The sequence below is a fragment of the Elgaria multicarinata genome, chromosome 1, assembly GCF_023053635.1.
Source record: "Elgaria multicarinata webbii isolate HBS135686 ecotype San Diego chromosome 1, rElgMul1.1.pri, whole genome shotgun sequence".
NCBI classification, from domain to species: Eukaryota; Metazoa; Chordata; class Lepidosauria; order Squamata; family Anguidae; genus Elgaria; species Elgaria multicarinata.
In genome coordinates this window covers 14,746,144-14,766,716 of record NC_086171.1, presented here as the reverse complement: position 1 = coordinate 14,766,716, position 20,573 = coordinate 14,746,144, and the positions used below count along the sequence as shown (strand labels likewise).

At 39.3% G+C, this 20,573-nt stretch overlaps 1 protein-coding gene across 1 annotated transcript in view; it reads left to right on the top strand.

Moving 5' to 3' along the window:
* DGKB (diacylglycerol kinase beta) overlaps positions 1 to 20,573 on the top strand; it is a 317,020-nt gene that overhangs the window by 23,040 nt on the left and 273,407 nt on the right. Inside the window, exons 2-9 of the mRNA XM_063123607.1 lie at positions 434 to 698; positions 3,592 to 3,668; positions 5,514 to 5,534; positions 9,608 to 9,761; positions 12,074 to 12,214; positions 14,615 to 14,664; positions 17,372 to 17,446; positions 19,398 to 19,517. Coding sequence (XP_062979677.1) covers positions 629 to 698; positions 3,592 to 3,668; positions 5,514 to 5,534; positions 9,608 to 9,761; positions 12,074 to 12,214; positions 14,615 to 14,664; positions 17,372 to 17,446; positions 19,398 to 19,517 — 708 coding nt within the window. The 5' untranslated portion in view covers positions 434 to 628. The remainder of the gene's footprint in view (positions 1 to 433; positions 699 to 3,591; positions 3,669 to 5,513; positions 5,535 to 9,607; positions 9,762 to 12,073; positions 12,215 to 14,614; positions 14,665 to 17,371; positions 17,447 to 19,397; positions 19,518 to 20,573) is intronic.

Sequence of the window (20,573 nt, the reverse complement as noted above, 5' to 3'; positions counted from 1 at the left end):
AGCTGTTGCATGCTTAAAAATGACACCTGCTGAAATTCCCTTTACTATGCAACTGTTAAAGATCCAGGAGCGTTGTCCTTCTTTTCATATGGTCACCTTACAATGAAGTCCAAAATAAAAGGTCACAAATCGTTTAGCAGATCCCAGTCTTATTGATATCCAGAGATCCCAGTATTGTCTCACTGAAGTGCATGGTCCTGCTTATAGTCAGGTCATTAGGGCGAAACACCAGGATTGATCTTGAGCAATGTTGATTTCTTGGAGGTATGAATTTGGTTGTTTTCCATCTATAATGTAGCAGTAATAGTACAAATACTCACAATGTGGAATATTTAGGAATGTTCTCTAGAGAATATGGTCTCCAAAGTTGCACATGTATTTTACATTTGACTTGTGCACCTTCTAATTGTGACTTTTATTCTTCTCTTAACAGTGTTTTTATATATCATCAATGCCAGAAGTTTTAGAAAATCACCATCTAAAAGTTAAGGCAGACTGATTTTATTTTTCCTTAATATCTGATCATTGAGAATCTAAACTGAAAAACTTCTTCGAAGTATTTTAATGGCTACCCTTTGAAGGAAACAACACCACTGTATGGTATGTAAAACTGCACGTGAGGATCATTATGATGAACCAGGAGAAGTGGGCTAACCTCAGTCCTTCAGAATTCTCTCAACTTCAGAAGTATGCGGAGTGTAAGTACTTGCCTTTGAAACGTTTATATTTCTTCTGTGGAGGGAAAGACTACTGAAAAGATTTCTGCTAGACTCTGGCACAAATAAAATCAGTGGTCTTAGGGGTGTCTAATCATTCATAGCAAAGCAGTAGGTGGAGGGGTTTTACAGCCTTTAGGTTGGATCCAATGTTAGTCCTCCTTAAAGTAAAAGCATTGAAATGAATGGGACTTAAATAATTTATTCAAGTGCCATTCATTTCAATGGTCTACTCCACATAGGACTAACATTGGTTACAACTCTATGACCTGGTTGATACATTGCAACAGTTCACCATGGCTTAATTTACCTGTGGGGGTTATTGCATCATGTAGGACAACCGTGGCTGCTGTTTTTGCAAGGTGCCTGAGAGTGCAAGGCTTGCTGTGGCTTGTTGTGTTGTATGAATCCAGCTGGTGACATAGGCCTAATCTACACCAAGCAGAATATTGCACTATGAAAGCGGTATATAAAAGGCAGGAGCCACACCAAGCAGGATATAGCGGTATCTGGTATGTGTCAATCGGCCCCAACAGTTGTCAGTGCACTTCATGACCACTATAAAGCAATAGTGTGGCTCCTGCCTTTTATATACTACTTTCATACCATTTTCATAGTTCAATATCATGCTTAGTATAGATTAGGCCATAGTGATGTAGCCCACATAGAAATGCTTTTCTCTCTTAAGGGAACCATAAGAAGATATAGTATTTTATGGTAGAGAACCTTGCAGAACTTTTTCTTGTGATTAGGTTTTCTTGTGTTCCTCTGATGTGCCTCAGTACTCTCTGTTTGGCACAAATACAGTGTTTGTCAAGTGAGTGGCAGGTTTAGTATCATCGATACCAAACCTATTAGAAGAACAGGTTCTGTTCAGATTTCTTGGCGCACTGTTCAAAGGTCACTTTTGTGAGGTAAAACAATTGCTTGCTTCATCCCTGCATAATATTTTATGTTGTTTATAAAATACCTTCTCTGACTTTGAAAAGAATTGTGTTATTCATCCCATCCTTCTTTCAGTTTAGTCTGGAATAAGGATCTTTGAAATAGTGTGTATGGTGCTTTGATATTTCATAAATATACACAAGTAATTTGCAGTTTTGTGGTGTTTGGAATAGGGCTGAGCTAAAAGAGGTGATATTTTTCGCAAGCGCTTTCACAACCTGCAAAAAAGAAAAAGAAAACATTGTTACCTGATTGAGGAGGCAGTGCTCTAAGGCCATGGCTAGACCTGCTGATATCCCGGGGATCGCCCCAGGATCATCCCTGTGCATTCACATGATGCACAGGGGATCCCGGGAGCAGGGAGGGATGATCCCTCCCTTGCCTTGGGATATCAGCATAACCTTTAATCCTGCTTTTTCCCGCCGTCTCGGGATGTCTGGGTGGGTGTTGTGGTTTAGTCCTGGCTCCTCACGAGTAACCGCACATGGGGCGTAGAGCTCCTTAGGAACTCTGTACCCATCGGAGGTGGGGTGGGGGAAGCGGGAGGGTTTTTTTTGTAAAAAACAACACTTAGCTTTTGTGCTTGAGCGCTCCTTCCCCTTTAAAAAACAAAACAAAATGGTGGCTGCAAAGTCCTCCTCCTCCCAGGGGGAGAAGACAGAGGGGGAGATCTCGCGATCATAAAATTGTGAGTTCCTTCCCCCTCCGTCACGCTAGACTGTAGGTCTAGCCATGGCCTATGTGTGGTTGGATACCATCCCACTTGCTAGGCAGACCTAATGCATTTTTAACATATATTATTCAATCTTGCCTAATTTGAAATGAAACCTTTCTGCTTCCTTTATTCTCCTGGTGTGAACACGGAAGTGCACATGTGTTTTTCTGTGTGAGGAGTTCAAACAGGAGCAAAAGTGTTCAAGACTGCAACCTGAATATATAGCTGGGAGTAAGGGAAGGGTCAATCCATATATGGGTTCCAAATCCAAACAAGGAAGGGGAATGATTCCTGGCAAGATCCCTCAGGTAATCAAATTCTTGAAAAGCCTAAACAAAACCACATAGAGATTTAGGCCTTAGTTAGATGGGGCAAAATCCCAGGGCGATCTCCGTGATCGTCCCTGTGTGTTCACATAACGCACAGGGGATCCCGGGATCAGGAAGGGATGATCCCTCCCTTGCCCCGGGATCTAACCCTACCCTTTAAGCCAGGTTTTTCCGTGGTCTCGGGCAGAGCCCAAGACCGCAGAATGTGTGGCTGGGTGTCGTGGTTTGTCCCGGTTCCTCGCAGTTCCTCGCAAGGAGCCGGGACCCGTGCACGGGGTGCAGAGCTCCTCAGGAGCACTGTGCCCATCTGGGGGGGGAGTGGGATTTTTTTTAAAGAAACAACAACAACCCCTTACCTTTTGCGAACGAGCGCTTGTGCGCATCTTCCCCTTTAAGAAAAAGAAACAAAATGGCGGGCGCAATGCCTCTTCCTCTGAGGTCGTCGTGCACCGTGTGTAAACAGAGGGGGGGATCTCACGATAAAAACATCATGAGATCTTCACCCCTCCGTCGTGCAATAACAGGTAGGTCTAGCTATCCAATGAATCTCTGATTGGTAACTCCAGACTATATGGTTAAAGCCTATCAAAACCGGGGGGTGGGTGGGTGATAAACTCACAGATTCAAGGAGTTACATGTGATTGCCACACAAATGGTCACAATCCAGATTCTTACAAATACTCTAACTACTCTGCTGTGCTGTTGACTTTGGAATGCATGTGGCATATACTAATATCAACAGAATGTTGCAGTTTGGGAAGTAAAGTGCAAGTGTTCAGGAGAAAATACAGTTCTAGACTATCTGAGATTAAGGTAAAAGGAATTGTTGTCTGTTTCAGGTTTGTTTATTTGAGTAAATAGATGATCTCTGTCATTGTTCTTGCAGATTCTACAAAGAAAATTAGGGACGTTTTGGAAGAATTCCATGGTAATGGTGTGCTAGCAAAGTACAATCCTGAAAGGGTAATTTTTTTAAAAATAAAATAAAATATTTGACTAGTTATTAAAATTAATGATCTGCATCCTGTGGGATTACTTATTCCACTATCTTTCCATCTTATCAAACCACAAGAGACTTCTTGGCCCAGTAGATGTGAAGTTCAACTTTGGGAATGTAATAGCAATCAGGGTACACAGGTCATGAGGAAGGGGAGCACGATTGCTCAGCAGGCTCTGCCCTCCATGCAAGGTTTGTGCTTTGAGCACAAAAATCAATATGTAAAATTTGTGCAGATCTTGTAAGGTTGGAGTCCTGCTGCTGTTATCCCACTTCTCCTGACGCAATTCAGTGCAGCTTGATTGTGCTCATCTGTTCAGGGCTGTAAACTTCCATTAAGTTGCCCACTTGTGAAATGGGAATAAAATAATGAGAGTGGTTGTAAGGACAAATGGGAGATCTGCGTCAGGGGAGAAAAACTGGGTAACCTTCGTGTATCAAACTTAAAAGCTTACCTATAATCAGGCTATACGCGTCATATATTTAGCATGAAGATCTCAAAGAAGGCTGTAGGTATGTTCAGTTGAACATGCCTAAAAACCTCTCCATGTCTGAGAACCCTGATAAGGCAGGATTTTCAAATATGGAGGCTAGATCTTTTATATCTTTCATATCTTTGTGTGAAGATCTCTAAGAGCAAACAGGCATTTAGGGGCAAGGTTTGCATGAACAACCACATTTCCTCCTCGGTTTAATCTCTCATGTTTTGCAGGTGAACACCTGCACAGAAGTCTAGTAGTTCATGGGTTCCTCACTTTTGTTTCATACAAACTCAATTGAAACATGATGCAGGCAAGCAAGCAAAACTTACCCACATGCTATTTAATTTAAATCTGACCGATTGGTGGAATCCAGCGGAGTGCTTATACTGTCACCGATTCTCTTATGCCTCACCAATTCTGTTGTGCAAGTGGCGCCCACTGCTTGTGCAATGACAGTTTAGCTCTTTTGGGGAAATGAGAAACAAGCAGAAATGCTCCTTTCTGAAAAGAGTTAGGTTGGCGGAGCTTGCATTAGGGAGCTCTGCCACCCTGGCTCCTTCCGGAAATGAGCATTTCCTCGTGTTTTGTGGCTTCACCTAGGAAGTGCTAAATTTCCTTTGCATAAATGGCAGGTCCCACTTGCGCAATTGAATTGGCAGTACCTACCACTTGCAGAAGGAATTGGTGGAGGCATAAGCACCCTGTGGATTTTGCTCAAAGATTGCGATTCATATAACACCAGCTTCCCAGCCCAACACATGTCCAATCGTTGCACGCTAACTGATGTGCAGGTGGGATGATGGACACCATTGAAAGAGTTGGTGTATGGAATGTTCACATGGACAAAGTTTTGGATTACCTGGAATCATGTTTCAATTAGATGCAAAATGCAAAAATGTGAAGAATGTTTCTTGACACGTCTTTGTTGCTCTACTGATGATTTGGCAGCTTGTACTTTTCGTAGAAGAAACATGTTTGTACTCAGTATGAATCATGAAAAAAATGGGAGGGTGAATTTCATGTGAAATTATATAGGAGCTTATATTAACTTTGTTTCATAACAGAAAAGGCTATCAAGAATTCATAACTTTTTGTTAATTTGTGCTAGAATAATTTCTTTGCACTTACACTAATAATACTACTAGGATTAGGTGTAGCACAATAATAATAATAATAATAATAATTGTTTTTCATTGCATGATTACTTTCTGATCTGCTTAGCTATGAAAGTGAATTTTCAGCTTAAGATTCTGTTTTAAGAATGAGACTGAGAATGGATAAGAGTTCTATTAATGTTATATATGCATAATTTCTTTGCATGCGCTCCAGAAGCAAGATGTTCTGAATCAAGTAAGCATTTTTATGGTTATTTTTGCTGATATATCAAAAGGATGGTATTTATTTGTGGAGCTTTACTGACACACTCAGATTTTGATGACAAATATATTTTAATAATATCAATATTTTTCTAGATTTTTTCCTGACAAGACTTTTATTATGCAACCATCCTGTCTCAAATATGGGGTGTTAATGGTGGTCTAGACATCATCTTCAGTTTGAAAGTCTTCCATGCTTCTTCTGTCTTTTTTTATTACCACAAAAAGAACCATTAAGGAGAGAAAAACTAAATAGCTATACAATGAATGGGTTTGCGTGATTGCCGTGGCTCATCGTGGCTTATTTAAGCCGTGATAACCCTTGGCACCCATGGGGGTCATCCTGAAAATCAAAGGTATGGTTGTTGTGTCATCTGAATCTGGCAGGGGTGGGTTGTGGGAGGGTTAAACAATCCTTGCATAAACTTAAAACAAGCCATGGGTTCACTGATGATCATTTAATGCTGATATAACTCACTCCAGCTGGGTTTGGATGACACAACAAGCTATGGTTGTGGCTTAAATATTTAGAATATCCACTGGCATGCACCAGCCACAATGGGCTGTTTGATCGTGCGAACAGGCATAATTCATTTTGTTGGTAATGCTAGGAGCTGTCCATTTGAAGCACCTGTAATCTCATATACTTTTGTAAAATAATAGAGCTACAGAAAATGTAAAATATTGACTTGTTGTTCACCTCATTTCCATATTTTTTACAAAATGTGTAGATTGTAGGGAGTAAGCTATATTGCTGGGAGGTCAAACTGTGGTTTAGGACATTTCGATAGTGGCTCTTTAGCCACTGTCTAAACAGTGCCTCCCTGAGATGCCAACAGACTGGGCAATCACTGCTGTCTGCAGTTGCTTGAGTTGCAGATACCCTCTAAGGGCAAAGCGTAAGCATTCGGTGTGCAGGAGAGGGAAATAATTGAAGAGATATGAACATCAGGTGGGAGAGAAGAGGGAGGATATTGCTGAAGAAGTGTGGAGAGGGTGGAGCCAGAAACAATTGTCTAAGAAGTATGGACAGTGGAGAAAGGAGGAGAGGGTTGCTGGCTGCCGAAGAATGCTGAAAAGGTGAGCAACGAAGGTGAGAGAGCTGAATCATCCAAAAAGGAACATATACAAACCTGTGTAAGATAAAAAGAGAGGGGGCTACTTTGGCCTGAAGAAGGTTGAGAGGTCAGTCAGCATTGCCCCCTTTGGTGTACCTTTGGAGTTAGTCTAACTCCAAAGGGACCCCAAAGGAGTTAGTTAGACCTAGGGTATGTGGCCTTCCTTTTCTCCTCTACTCATGCTCTATAGACCTCGCCTAGGAAGGGTTGGGGATTAATCTTACCCAGTTTTCATACTGTCTATCTTTAGAATAAGAATAAGCAACACTGACTCCTGCTATTGTATACAAATCAACCTCTTTGGATTTGGATGAGCTAAATATTTAGATGTATTTAAAGGGGCTTTAATTAGATGCTTTAATGAAGCAACTTACACATTCCTAAAGTTATTGTACATATATCACTCTTATCGATATGCTTCTTTTCAGAAAATCACACTAGATCTCTTAGGTATGATTTCTATATACAGATGGCACATTTTCTCTTTACAGATGGCACAATTGTTTGCGTATTCATTTTATATTCATCATTCTCTTCCTATTTCATTTATGGTTGTGATGGTTGTGCACCTGTCAAGCTATGTAGAGCAAAGGCATCTTACTTTATTTTCCTTCTAATTAGGGAAAGAATATTTATTACTTGCAGCAATTTGTGTATAGGTATTCTAAAAACATTTGGGGAATTGGCAGTGCAGGCAGGCACAGACAGCGAGAGAGAGCATTTATATTTAGAGGACAGTATACACCAATAATTTTTATTCCACTTGATTTCTGCAAGCACTGTGACATAGGGGCCTAATAAAGTGGATGAATATGCTTAACCATCAGTCATAAAACGAGTAAGCTTAATTCTCCTATTAAAATTGCTGTGAATATATTTCTTCCAAGATATCACAGATGCGGAGTCTGCCATTTCACTGGTTTTGCATTTCGGTGTTGTGTACTACGTGCTTTGTCTTGTAGAAATGAGAAGGTTTTCTTGACCAATCTGGTAGAAATTGCGGTTCTAAACTATGTCTATATTTTTCTAACGTTGCCAGTTTAAAGGCCAAGGATGAAGTTAGATAAATATTGAACTCAACACTGGCATCTAATAGAGTCCACCAACCAAAGAATTTCAGCATCGCCAGGGATCATTCATAGTTTGGCTATCCCTAATAAATCAATAGATAAGCATGCCCTGAATGAGGCATTATACTGCATGTAGACATAGAGCTGGATCCAGATTTTAGCAGGTGCAGATATGTATGTCCGTTTCTGTGAACTTACCTCGCTTCTTCCACATGGAGGTTCTTCCAGCCCTAATCCACTCCCTGACACATAGGGTCGGGGAGGGGGAGCAGCTGAATGGGGCAGGCAGTGATGTAGGGAGCTGAAGAGGGAGGGGGATTCTCCTAAAATTGGGCTGAGCTCTGCTCGCAGAATGTACCTCTGCCTGATTTTCGAGAATCCCCTCTTCCCTTCACACCACAGCCTGCACCATTCAGCAGGGTCCCCATAGCCTTTGTGTAATATTTTGGGTGGCTGGAGAGGCTGCTGTGGGAAAGAGGGGATGGGGAAGTCTGCTTCAGCCAGGCCAGTTGCACACACCTAAACCTGCATCCAACCCATATATTTCAGAAGTGAATCTGACTATCAGTAATTGATTAAACAAGCAGAATTTGATTACATTTGCTTGGTTATTTATTTATTCATTCATTCATTCATTCATTCATTCATTCATTCATTCCACTAGTGAGTCACTCTATAGATGAAGTTCCCAGGGTGACATAAATATAAAATAAAGGCCAATAAAATGTATTAAATCCAATTAAATACAATAGAAACTATGTGCATCACGAACACGGTATAAGGTAATGGACTATATAAAACAATACTTAAAGGATAAAAAATGTGAATAAATGAAACATACTGTTAATGGACATAACGTTATGGCCCTTGGAGCATTTGTTTAACCATTAATCCTGACTTCCGGGTTTGGGGAACCTGTTTGTTCTGTCAAAGAGCTGAAATATTGTAGTTACTGGGTTTCTATAAAAACAGAAACAAGCCTCAAAAGTATCCTATCTAAATAATTTAGTGCAGATATAACTCTGCCTCAACAACTCACAGGGAACATCCTATTGGCTCATGTGTTTCCTTTCAGTTTGGAGAGAACTATAATTAAGACTATATTTGAATTGACATTTTCACTAGCTGTAGTTAGCCTAAACCATAGTTGGCCAACCTAATCAGGTTTCAAACAGGTTTATTATTTATTTATTTATTTACAATATTTATATACCACTCCCCAGTCAAAATTTCAGAGCAGTGTACAAGATAAAATAAAATAAAAACAGAATAAAACACTTTTAAAATAAATTTTAAAAGAAGCTAAATGAAAAGTGAACCGTGGCTGGTCATTAAGGAAAGGCTTCCTGGAACAATGACGTTTTCAGGAGGCACCAAAAGGAATACAAAGTTGGCACCTGCCTGAACTCCAGAGGCAGGGAATTCCATAGGAGGGGGCTGCAGTAACTTGGCAATAACTATGGTGGTGGAAAAGTTGGTACAGACATTTAAGTAATTTTTTTTTTTAGAATTTAATGCCAGTTGAAATGTAGTCTTATATCCACAAGGTATTCTAAGAGTGTTTATTGTTTCTGCTGCTGCCTACAGCAATATATACAAGATTATAGGTGGGATCTAATGCTGTATTTCCAATGATGGTAATGCTTCCTCAGGGGATGTAACTCCCATGCCATCAAAATCTGCCCTGGAGATCTGGGCAATCTTCCTAAGCAAGTTTTGAGGTGGCATGGAATGCTGTAGAACGAAGAGGAAGGAAAGCCTGCTGTGCTAGTAGACATTTGCTAGTGTGATACTGGATTTAAGTCCAAGAATTATCTTGAAATATCCAGTCATAGCTAATTTCCTGTATTACTCTACAGACAATTGACTTAGAAGGTTTCAAGTTATTTATGAAGACTTTCTTGGAGGCTAACCTACCAGAAGAGTTTTGCGAACATCTCTTTATGTCGTTTGGTAACAAAGTCCCTCACAGTAGTCCTTTGGTAAAGAATAAGCCTCCGCTCCTTCCAGGAGGTGAGTACTTGCATAAAATGTGGTTTTATTAGTTAGGCTCAGTCAAGACAGTAACAGTCGAGACAATTTTTTTTACCTCGTTTGCCACTTATTCAAGAGCATAATCAAAAAGCTTTCGTGCAACTCTCTGGTTCTCCAGCCTTTTGAAATGACTCTGCCTTCAGCTAGTGGGAGAGGGGGAGAAATAGCAGTTGCAGTTTTAAGTTGGACATAGAGGTTCAGATTAAGAGCTTGGACTAGTCCTAGACTTAGCTCAATTTGATGCAATCCTGACAAATACATGTTTGAAACACCATAGTGGCAAAAGCCAATGGGGCAACAATTTGCAGTGGGGGAAACAGCAGACAGGGGAAGGGTTAAGCATTCCCACCCTCACCCTTGCTGATTCTCCAATCCAGTCACTCCTTCCAAAGCAACTTTCCCAGTGAAAAGGCTCCCATTGGGTCCTTACATACATTTGCTGTAACTTATAGTTTGATCCTGAAGTGCGCAATGACCAACCCGTAGTTATAAGGTTCATAATACCTGACTTGTATTTTATTTACCTGTCCTTTCTAGTATTCTAATGTTACATGTATAGTATAATCCTAAATTTTCTATGGAACACAAGGACTGGTGTTGCTGAAATGTCCTGCTGAGTTATTATTTAGGACTCTTTTTCTTCATCTGCAAATCCAGCATACAGTTATACCCAGTTCACTGAAGCCACTGAGACCTAACGGCAACTGGACTGCTGTCTTAGTTTTTACAAATGTTTTAATGATCTCGTTATATTTGGATAATGTACTGTTCAAGGGTTACCATAAATTAATACATACTGGGTTTGTTTCTCACACTAAAGCTAGAAATGTAGTGGGGAGGAAAGCTTTTTTGAGGGTGGGGAGAGCACATTAATCCTTTCTGAGAAAAAAGTTGTGAATTTTCTATGGCTCCAAAAACAAAATGAAAAAGCTAGAAGAACAAATATGTTTTAATGATAATGAAAGTATTTTAAAGAAATTCCTGTAAAATTAACCTAAGAAGCAAAGAAACAGTAGCACCATACCTTTGTATTGCGATTTATCAAGATGGAAATCAAAGCCCTCAGTGTGCCTTATTGGCAAGATCCAGGCAGAACGGGAGGAATGACAGAGGCAGGAGGAACAGGCAGGGAAATGGCCCAATGTTGGATTCCCCCTCCTGAGATCATAGGAGTGTCTTAACGCCTTGGGAAAGGCAATACAATATATCCTATGATCCCTGGGATGCTCTCCCAGTGACTGTAGGATTGCTGTGCCCAAAATTTACAAAGAAGTGAGCAAACATTTGAGTTCATCGAAACCTTTCATCAGGATGTGAAAAAAAGGGAGTGGGTAGGAAAATGTTGCTGACCATGATGAAAATGCCTTGGGCCTAATCTACACCAAGCAGGATATTGCACTATGAAAGCGATATATAAAAGGCAGGAGCCACAGTACTGCTTTATAGCGGTATTGAAGTGCACTGACAACTGTTGGGGCCCATTGACACATGACATATACTGCTTTCATACCGCTTGGTGTGGCTCCTGCCTTTTATATACCACTTTCATAGTGCAATATCCTGCTTGGTGTAGATTAGGCCCAGGTCTTCTGCTTGTAAAGGTGTTAAGGAATGGTAGAGGTTTTATTTAGAATGCAATCATACCTACACTTATTTGGGACTGAGCTGTATTGGACACAATGGAACTTAACTTCCTAGCAAGCAAACATGCATAAGATTGTGTTGGTAAGATTGTGTTGGCACCTCCTCCGGGTGCCTACTCCGAGAGAGGCTCAGAATGTGGCAACGCCGGATAGGGCCTTTTCGGTGGTGGCCCCCAGACTGTGGAATGATCTCCCTGATGAGGCTCGCCTGGCACCAACACTACTATCTTTCCGGCGCCAGGTTAAGACTTTCCTCTTTGCCCGGGCATATGGCGGCACATCCTAATTACCCACATGTTTAGTTTTAAATTGGTTTTTAATGCTTTATGTGTGTATGTACTGTGTTTTAGAGTTTTAAATTTTGTATTCTTGTTTTTACCTCAATTTTAGAATTTCTGTAAACCGCCCAGAGAGCCCTGCCTATGGGAGCGGTATATAAGTATAATAAATAAATAAATAAATAAATAAATAAATAAATAGTTTAGGCTATCCTTCATGCAAAGATCTCGAGTTTCACTAAATGTTGCAATGACATTGAGGCTTGTCCGAGTAGGTAGTCAAATATACTCATGGATAGGTCATGTCTTTCAAATAATTTGTCATTTTGTTATTCAAATTAAACTTAACATAATGTGAATATTGTTACAGGTTTGCGAATTACTAGAAGTATGAGTACATCTCGACCTCCAGCTCTTTCAACTTTGCATATACCAGATGTAATCCAATTGAAAGATATTGTTTGTTATCTTTCCCTTCTTGAAAGAGGAAGACCTGAAGACAAATTAGAATGTATGTACTTTATATGCGGCAAGTCACTACTGCTTTTTAAATACCCTCTTAGATAATCATTTGTATAATCTATTAACAACAAAATATCTTTGTATTTCGTTATTACAAATTGGAGGTGTAAAGGATGTTTCAGATGTTTCCTAATTTCTCTGTCTGCATTTAAGTCTTAATGATTCGTAGATGACCATATATGTAATGGCTTTCAAGGTGTGCTATCAGGTAGAGAAGGGGCACACGTAAAATAGTCTGAAAGGCACAAACTCTTACTAGTAGATTCAAAAAGATTTATTGAGAAAATAGAAAAAGAATGAAACTACTCAATTTAGTGTTGAATTAGTGTCTAAGACACAAAATAAAAAAACACAAGAGCATCAAAAATAGGAAATCACCATTATAACCAATCATAATTACTATAAAATTGACAAGCATTTCCAAATGTATATGGTTTGCTGTGAAAATTCCTATTCCAGAATAACATGTGTCTCCAGCGTTTGCTTGTATTTTAAATATAACATCAATTTTGATCCTATCCAGCCCATACTTCCGTAATTAATATGGATTTTAACGTTTTCCTGACATGCCAAGTTTTTATGCATTTTTCATCTATTGGTGATGGTAGTTTTGGTCTTTTCCAGTATGTGGTGATTAACTTACCAAACTCTCTTAGCAACAGATGTGGAATTAATGGAACAGATTCTTTTTTAGCTGATTTGTTGTGAGGTATAGGGCCAACCACTGCACCTGTACTGTTTATTGTTTAATGCTGATACAGTTTGACTTCCAGTTCATGATTTACAAATGGCAACTTGTAAAAATGGAAATAGTCTAGATTCAATCCGAGCCCCAGGAAAGCTCATAGTACTTTTGAACTGCAAGTACTGCTGAGCTCAAGATGTCACTTAAACACATTCAGAGAGCAATTAAGATAGAAAGCTGGCTATTCCCAAGAAACAAACTGTTATGCAAATCCGTATAACACATTGAAGGTTTTGGCTAGAATCTAGACAAAATTAAGCACTTTGGAGTCCCACTGATTTTTTAGTAAAATGAGAGCCTTTCTTGGCTGAAGAGCGGGGTATAAATATGATAAATAAATAAATAAATAAATAAGCACGTATATGTCTCTCTTCCATTAAAAAAAATGTTAAAAATAAATAATATTTGTTGGATTATGCCCATTCATTAAGTTTCAATGTCTAGAATCTTTTCAAGTCTTTGATGCATTTTAGTAGTAGCAATGCAGATTATTAACGTCTGCTGTGAAAATATAGACAGTAAGCTCTATCTGCTGGAGATTCAGATTCATTGCAAGTTGAGAGATCAGATATTTTTTCCAGTCTTGTTCCTGTGTTTGTTTTTATAGATACTCTGTGCCCTGTAAAACAATTTATTTTCCAATAGTTTATTCAATAGTTTATTCAAGTTGATTTAATTGTATAGCATTCTTATTGTGCTGTTCAAATTATTTATTTATTTTTATATGTGACTATGGAGAAAGAGAGAGAGAGAGAGAAGTTTTAAGAACTTATTTCAGGATGAAAATGTTTTTCTACTGGCAGACTAAGGCTGGTTCATGCTAACTGTTTTACTCCTCCATACACATAGCTCAGACTGTCCCCAGGTATGCAATTATGAAGACAAAATGTGTGAACTGGGCAATCTACTGTTCAAGTTATTCTGTAGCTGGTACAGAAGCTGAGTAATAGTTTCACGTTGAATGTGGGAATTGTTTCCAGCCTTACCTATGATCACCCTAATCACATATTATGTTATCCACATGAGTACAGTCTGTACAAAAATGTGATGTCTTATAAAGTGTACACTCTATAAGAAGGACATAACATACATGTCAGTATTACATATATTTTAGGTGATTGCAATAATTTATGTAATCCATTTTTTTTCAAGGGGAAAAGGTGAAAGGCAGGGAAGGGTATTTTCTAGAACTACTGGTAAACATCAACATTCACCAAGCTGGACACATGGCATTTAATTACATGCATTTGGGGTGAAATCCTATGCATGTTTAGACAGAAAAAAGTCCTACAACTCCCAGTATTCCCCAGCCAGCATGGCTGTCTGGGAAATGCTGGGAGTTGTAGGATTTTCTTCTGTCTAAACAGGATTGCACCCTTAATATATTGCTAACTGAAGAGGAGGTAAACTTACATGCTTGCTTATTGTTAAAGACTCTTATTCAGGAAAGATGCTAGGTTGTTTTGGGTGATGGCAATGATTGTGGTGTGTGGAAAGAAAATAAATTCTACTATTGATTTTAGGACAATCTAATTCTGAGAATAAATTGAGTTTTCAGGTCTGCTAGTAATTGCAAGATGTGAATTTAAAATTCGGCTCCATCTTTTTCTTAGATAATGATTTTAATATTTTCTTTCTCCTTAGTTATGTTTCGCTTGTATGACACAGATGGAAATGGTTTCCTGGATAGTTCGGTAATTTTATGAATTAATAACAGCATTCATTAATACAATAGTATGACTGAAATAGTAAACTTGTAAAAATCTGCAGGTCTTGCTGTTAAATATACAGCAGCCAGGTTGGATCCAGTCTAAGTTACTTACTTACACAGAGTTCACATTCAAATCAGTGGCACTAATTCAAGTCAGTGGGGCCCTAAGTGCAACTAATTTAGTCTGGATCCATCCCATGGTTTTTATAATAAACCTATTTGTCATCAGTGAAATTTTAGACATGGTCCTCCTAAGAAAAATTTCTTCCCTAACTATCCATGGTTGGGAGTGGGTTGGGGCAGGTTGTGCTGATATTCATGAGATTAGCTATCTACTTATACGGCTCTTCCAACAAATTGCCTTGAATCCTACTTTTTATGTTCTTCTCCCAGACCAAGACATTTTTCTTCCCCTTTCATCTACAACTCTCTGTGCCTCTCAAAAATCTGTCCCTAAAAGTTAGGGTACCCTCTGTAACAGAATGGTATGTGTATCAGGGAGGTGAAAATGGAAGGGTGAATCACAGAAAATTTTAGAAACCTCTTGAGTATGTGAAAGTGCTTTCCATTTGCACAACATTTGTTTTCAAACCACTGTAAGGAATCCATGTGAATGCGGAATTGATTTGTTAATTAGAAATAAGTAAGATAAGCAAAGGAACAATTTATTGAAATTGTTGGTTTTTGAGTTGTGGGATGGAACCAGCAGCCTGATATTAAGTGGGTCGAACCAATGAACATAAGAACATAAGAGAAGCTGTGCTAGATCAGACCAAGGGTCCATCACAGTGGCCAACCTCCCATGCATATTCCCCAGCAAGTGATTTACATAGGCTTACTGCCTTTGCTGTTAGAGATAGTACGTGAAACTACTTCCATATGCACACATGGTAAGAAATTTAAAGAGTGGGTCCTATTATGCATGTTTGGGCTAAAGGAGGATCCCAGGCCTCAAAAGGTTGAAAACTTCTTATCTAGGCGATATCCTACCTGTCACAAAGACAGGACTGGCAACATGTTTTAACACAGGTGAAAAATAAGCAATAAAATAAAGTCGTATTCCATTAAAATAATTTATTGTTGTTGTAACCCGAGTCATTAAATATCAGGACAATCTGAAAGGTCTAGGGGTCAAACTAGGTATAGGTCAGCCAGAGAACTTTATATTATAAGGTGGCATATAAATGGCAATAAATAATAAATAGGTGTGACACAGATTCTATGGAACCATGATGGATGGGGGAGAGAATTAAACCTGCTAAGCTGCATTTGAAGGGAAGCCTCTATTGCTGCCAATAGGAACTTCCCTTGAAGTGATACTAGCGGATTCAGAGAGGTGTTTTTTCTCACGACCATGGCAGGAAAAGAAAGAGTTAAAGTTCTGCTCACTCCAATAGTCCAGAAGCCACTTAGGCTTCCTTATGGCTGATATTTACACAACTACATACATGTTGATTGCATTCACACAAGAGCCATTATGCTACACCTGGCAAGTCATGGGTGTGGGGAAGCATTTGCAAATGGGGGAAGAAAGGAGATGTGCCGTGCCCCGATTGGCCAGAAGCAAGTGGTGCCACTGAGCTGGGAGGCGTATACATGTTGGCCTACAAATAGGCTCTTATCCTCCTAGTTTCCTCTTTGATCGCACGGCTCCCTCCCTCCCTGTAGACAGTGTGGGATCTCTGGTTGCCATTCGAGGCCGAGTAGGAATTTTTTGCTCATGTTCTAAATTGTTCGTGGGTTTTTCGCCTACTTTACATTGTAAGACAGCCTGGGAGTATAAATAGGTTGATTTGGCATTGCTTGTTAATTTGGTCATATTTGATGATAGACAGGAAGGAACCGGCATCCAGAAGGATTTTCTAATGGTGAGCATTCACAGGCACTGTTGCGGTGGCTGGTAATTCCTGAGGGCTCCCAGTTTTGAGCCTTGTGGGCTGACTGGGGTGACACTGGAAGGTCTCCCTACCCCAAAAGGGGTCGCCAGTGGGAGGGTGAAATCTACAGTGCCAACCCACAGGGCATGAATGGCTCGCCCTGCTCAGAAAGGTCTGAACCAGGCCAGACTGGATGCCACTTTAGGTTCCCCCTTTGCAGATCTTTAAATAAATGTGGCCCTGTTTAAACCCAAACTTCTGTGTGTCATCACTTTATTTACTGACCTCCGTCTTGCAATTAACATTTCATTTATCTTGGCCCCAAAAGGGGTGGGCTCCCCTGACTACAACTCCTATAATCCTGACCATTGGTTATGCTGCCTAGGACTGATGGGAATTGGAGTCCACCAATGTCTGGACAGTCACAGATTCCCCATCCCTGCTCTAGAGCAAGCTGAGATTGGGGGGTTTGGTGGAAACTCGAAAAGACAGCATGGTCATATTTTGGGTCAGGTGCTGTAACATGGCTACCTGTACATCAGGATTCTGTTAGCTTCTACAGCTGTCTGATCTTGCTTGATTCTGTAGTCCCTTTTTCTAGTTCCTTTCTGCTCTCAGTTGTGTTTCAGAATTAGCATTTTAAAATGTTGTTTCTACAAAATATAATTAATTAAGAAGTTGTTTTACAATGTCAGTTAAAATAACTCTTTTAGTTGGCATTAGAATAGTTCATTTGAATTTTAGGATGGCAAGGGAAGATATACATAATTATGTTTAATTAAAAAGGCTTCTGTGTCTTGCTTCCATGCTTAGGAGCTGGAAAACATCATCACTCAAATGATGCATGTTGCAGAATATCTTGAATGGGATGTCACTGAACTCAGTCCAGTAAGCATTTCCTCAGGTCACTGATTTAATTAATAATGGAAGCATCTCACAACTGTTTTCATTCATTCATTTCATTCATTTATTGCATTTCTATACTGCCCAATAACCTAAGCTCTCTGGGTAGTTTACAAAGATTAAAAACCATTAAAAATGCATTATACAAAGTGTATATCCATTTGTAGACAAACTTATAAACAGACAACACACACGGTCAAATTACATCTAAATTTCAAGCAGTCAGCGATAAATAAAACGGAGGCATGATTAATACCTCATCATATGATGCCAAATGGCTGAAAGAAGACAGAGGTCTTAACCTGGCACCGAAAAGGTAACTGTTGGCACCGTACCGGACTCATTGAGATCATTTCATAATTGAGGGGCTACCACCTTGAAGGCCCTCTCCTGAGTTGCTATCCTCTGAGCTTCCCTCAGAGGAGGCATCTTGATAAAGTATTTATATGCTGAATGTAGTATATGGGTAGGTTCATGGGCTTTGAATAATTACATTAATGTTAATGATTTCTTATAGCAGTGTGGCTTAAATTTATTTTTTGGTTTCGTGTTGCAAAAACAGAAAAATAATGGGACGGATATTAAGGTAAAGTGGATTGCAACTACAATCATATTAAAGAAATGTGACCCATATGAAAAAAATGTGGAAGACATGATCATAATACATCCTGTACTTGTTTCACAGACAAAGGTTTTCCGATTTGAGTACTTAAGTTAAAATGTAAGGTATCCATCTTTGCAGATGGCCAGTGCCTTTTATTGCATTTAAATTGAGAATCTTAGGAGGTACATTCTATGATGGTCACTCACTAAGTGCAACAGACAAGACTAAACAAGATTATTATTTTTATTGTTTATAAATTTATTTACTAACTACACTTCCACCAGAGCACTCTGTTAAACTGTAAACCTTTATTTTTAAAGAGACAAAAGACAAAAAGAAAAGAAAATGACATGGCCTAATCTACACATACCACTTTCGTAGTGCAATATCCTACTTGGTGTGGCTCCTGCCTTATATATATTGCTTTCATACTGCTTTCCTAGTACAATATCCTGCAAGGTGTAGATTAGGCCTATATTTAGATTCTGTTTCTTTCATGCTGTTATATAATGATCAAGTGGACTGGTCACAGCAGGAGAGACTTGCAGCCGAGTCCAGCTAAGCCAATGGAGGGGGCCTTGCCATCTCATTCTCAGCTCTTCCTCAGATGCAGCTTGGTGGGAAAATAACATACTCTTTTATCCAGTAAGGCTGGCTGATTTATTTTGCTGGGCCATGAGCTGGGCACTGTAAAATGGCAGCAGGCAGGGTTGCCATGGAAGCACATCGTAAACATATGATTTGTCTTCCCTTCTTTATTCTTAGTTAATTAGTGTATAACTAAGTAAAGACCTTTGAAATCTTAAATGAGCTTTTGTAATTTCCCAGTTTACTGATCAACATTTCCAACATTTCCAATAAATTCCAGAGATAAAATTAAAGCAAGTACTACTGGGAGATTGCAATCCTATGCAAACTTACGTGGGAGTAAGCCTTATTGAACTCGATGGGATTTACTTCTGAGTATACATGCATAGGACTGCACTGTAAACATGGTAAAATAGGAAACAAACAGTTACAAACCATATCGCTTGATTCTGCCCCCCATAAAATTATATGTCATGTATTTCTTTTATTGTCATCCCAAAGCAACTATGAGACATACTATCACTTTCTGTTTCCTTGTGTCATCTCATGTCATTTATTTGCAAGCCAAAGGCTATTAACAAAACCGATATAAAAGTACAAAATGTATGTCAAGAATAAGCCTTTGGCGTAATTAAATAAATAAGTACGCATTTCCATGTATAATAGGTGGGTCTTAGCTTTTACATATCGTGTCTATCTTGATGTCACTTATTTTAATACATTTGTTTTCTTTTTATTCCACAGATTCTTCATGAAATGATGGAAGAAATTGACTATGACCATGATGGCACTGTTTCCTTGGAAGAATGGATCCAGGGGGGAATGACTACAATCCCACTCTTAGTTTTGCTTGGACTGGAGAATGTAAGAGCCACCATAGTGGTAATCAGTGGATAATACTGAACGGCAGTGGGGAATTGCATTTATCTGGTCTCAGTCAGGGCCGGTGCCAGACTATTTTGCACCCTAGGCAAGGCGAGCTACTTGCACACACACACACACCCAAAAATTACCAACTTTGATTCAGCTGATCAAGAAAATTTCTGAACTATTATATTTTCCTTTTATTATGTTTTTCTTAAAACAGATAATTTGTATAAAACTGTGACCCTTAAAGGTCAGTAATGTGCCCCTCTGAGGTCTGCGTCCTAGGCGGGCTGCCTAGTTGGCCTAATGGTAGCGCCGGCCCTGGTCTCAGTTGATGGGTTCTCACCATATGGCTGTGTGTCATTGTTGTTGTTTTCCTGACTAGCATCTTTTCTTGGACACGGTACAGACATTTTCATTCTCTGGGAGCTGCCATTCTAGGGCTATGGAAATGATATACCTATTGCTTGAGAATCTGAAAATTCGGGAAGATGGAAAGCCTCTCCTAAGCAGCCATAGGAGAGACCTGTCTGTACCTCTTTCTCTTGCAGAGGGTCAGAACTAGGGATGGGTGATTCTGTCAAGCTCGATGTTGCCTAAGTTCTCATTTATCCACTTTTTTAGTTTGTTCTGTCCTGTTTCTGCATTGGAGTGCGAATTTTTGTTTTAGTCCACATGAAAATTCGTATGCATTTTTCTGTGCATATTCTGAAACTTGCTATTTTTTCCCCGAACATATACATTTTTGAAAGTGATCTTTCTATGAAATAAAGCATTTTGTGCACATTTCCCCCCAAAATATATGCATTTTTGTAGGCACTTCTATACGTACAATTTGTTTTAGTACAGTTTTTAATTTTCAAACAGCAGAGAAATACAGATTTTTATATCTAAATGTATTCTGGTTTGTGTTTAGGTTTAGGAAGAGCAAATTTGATCAGTTCGTATTTTAATGTGAACTTAACGAATTACTCACCCATCCCTAGTTAGGACATTCTATAGCATTCTCATAGGATGATGTGTTTGGCTGTAAACTGTGTCCAGTTGAAAAGC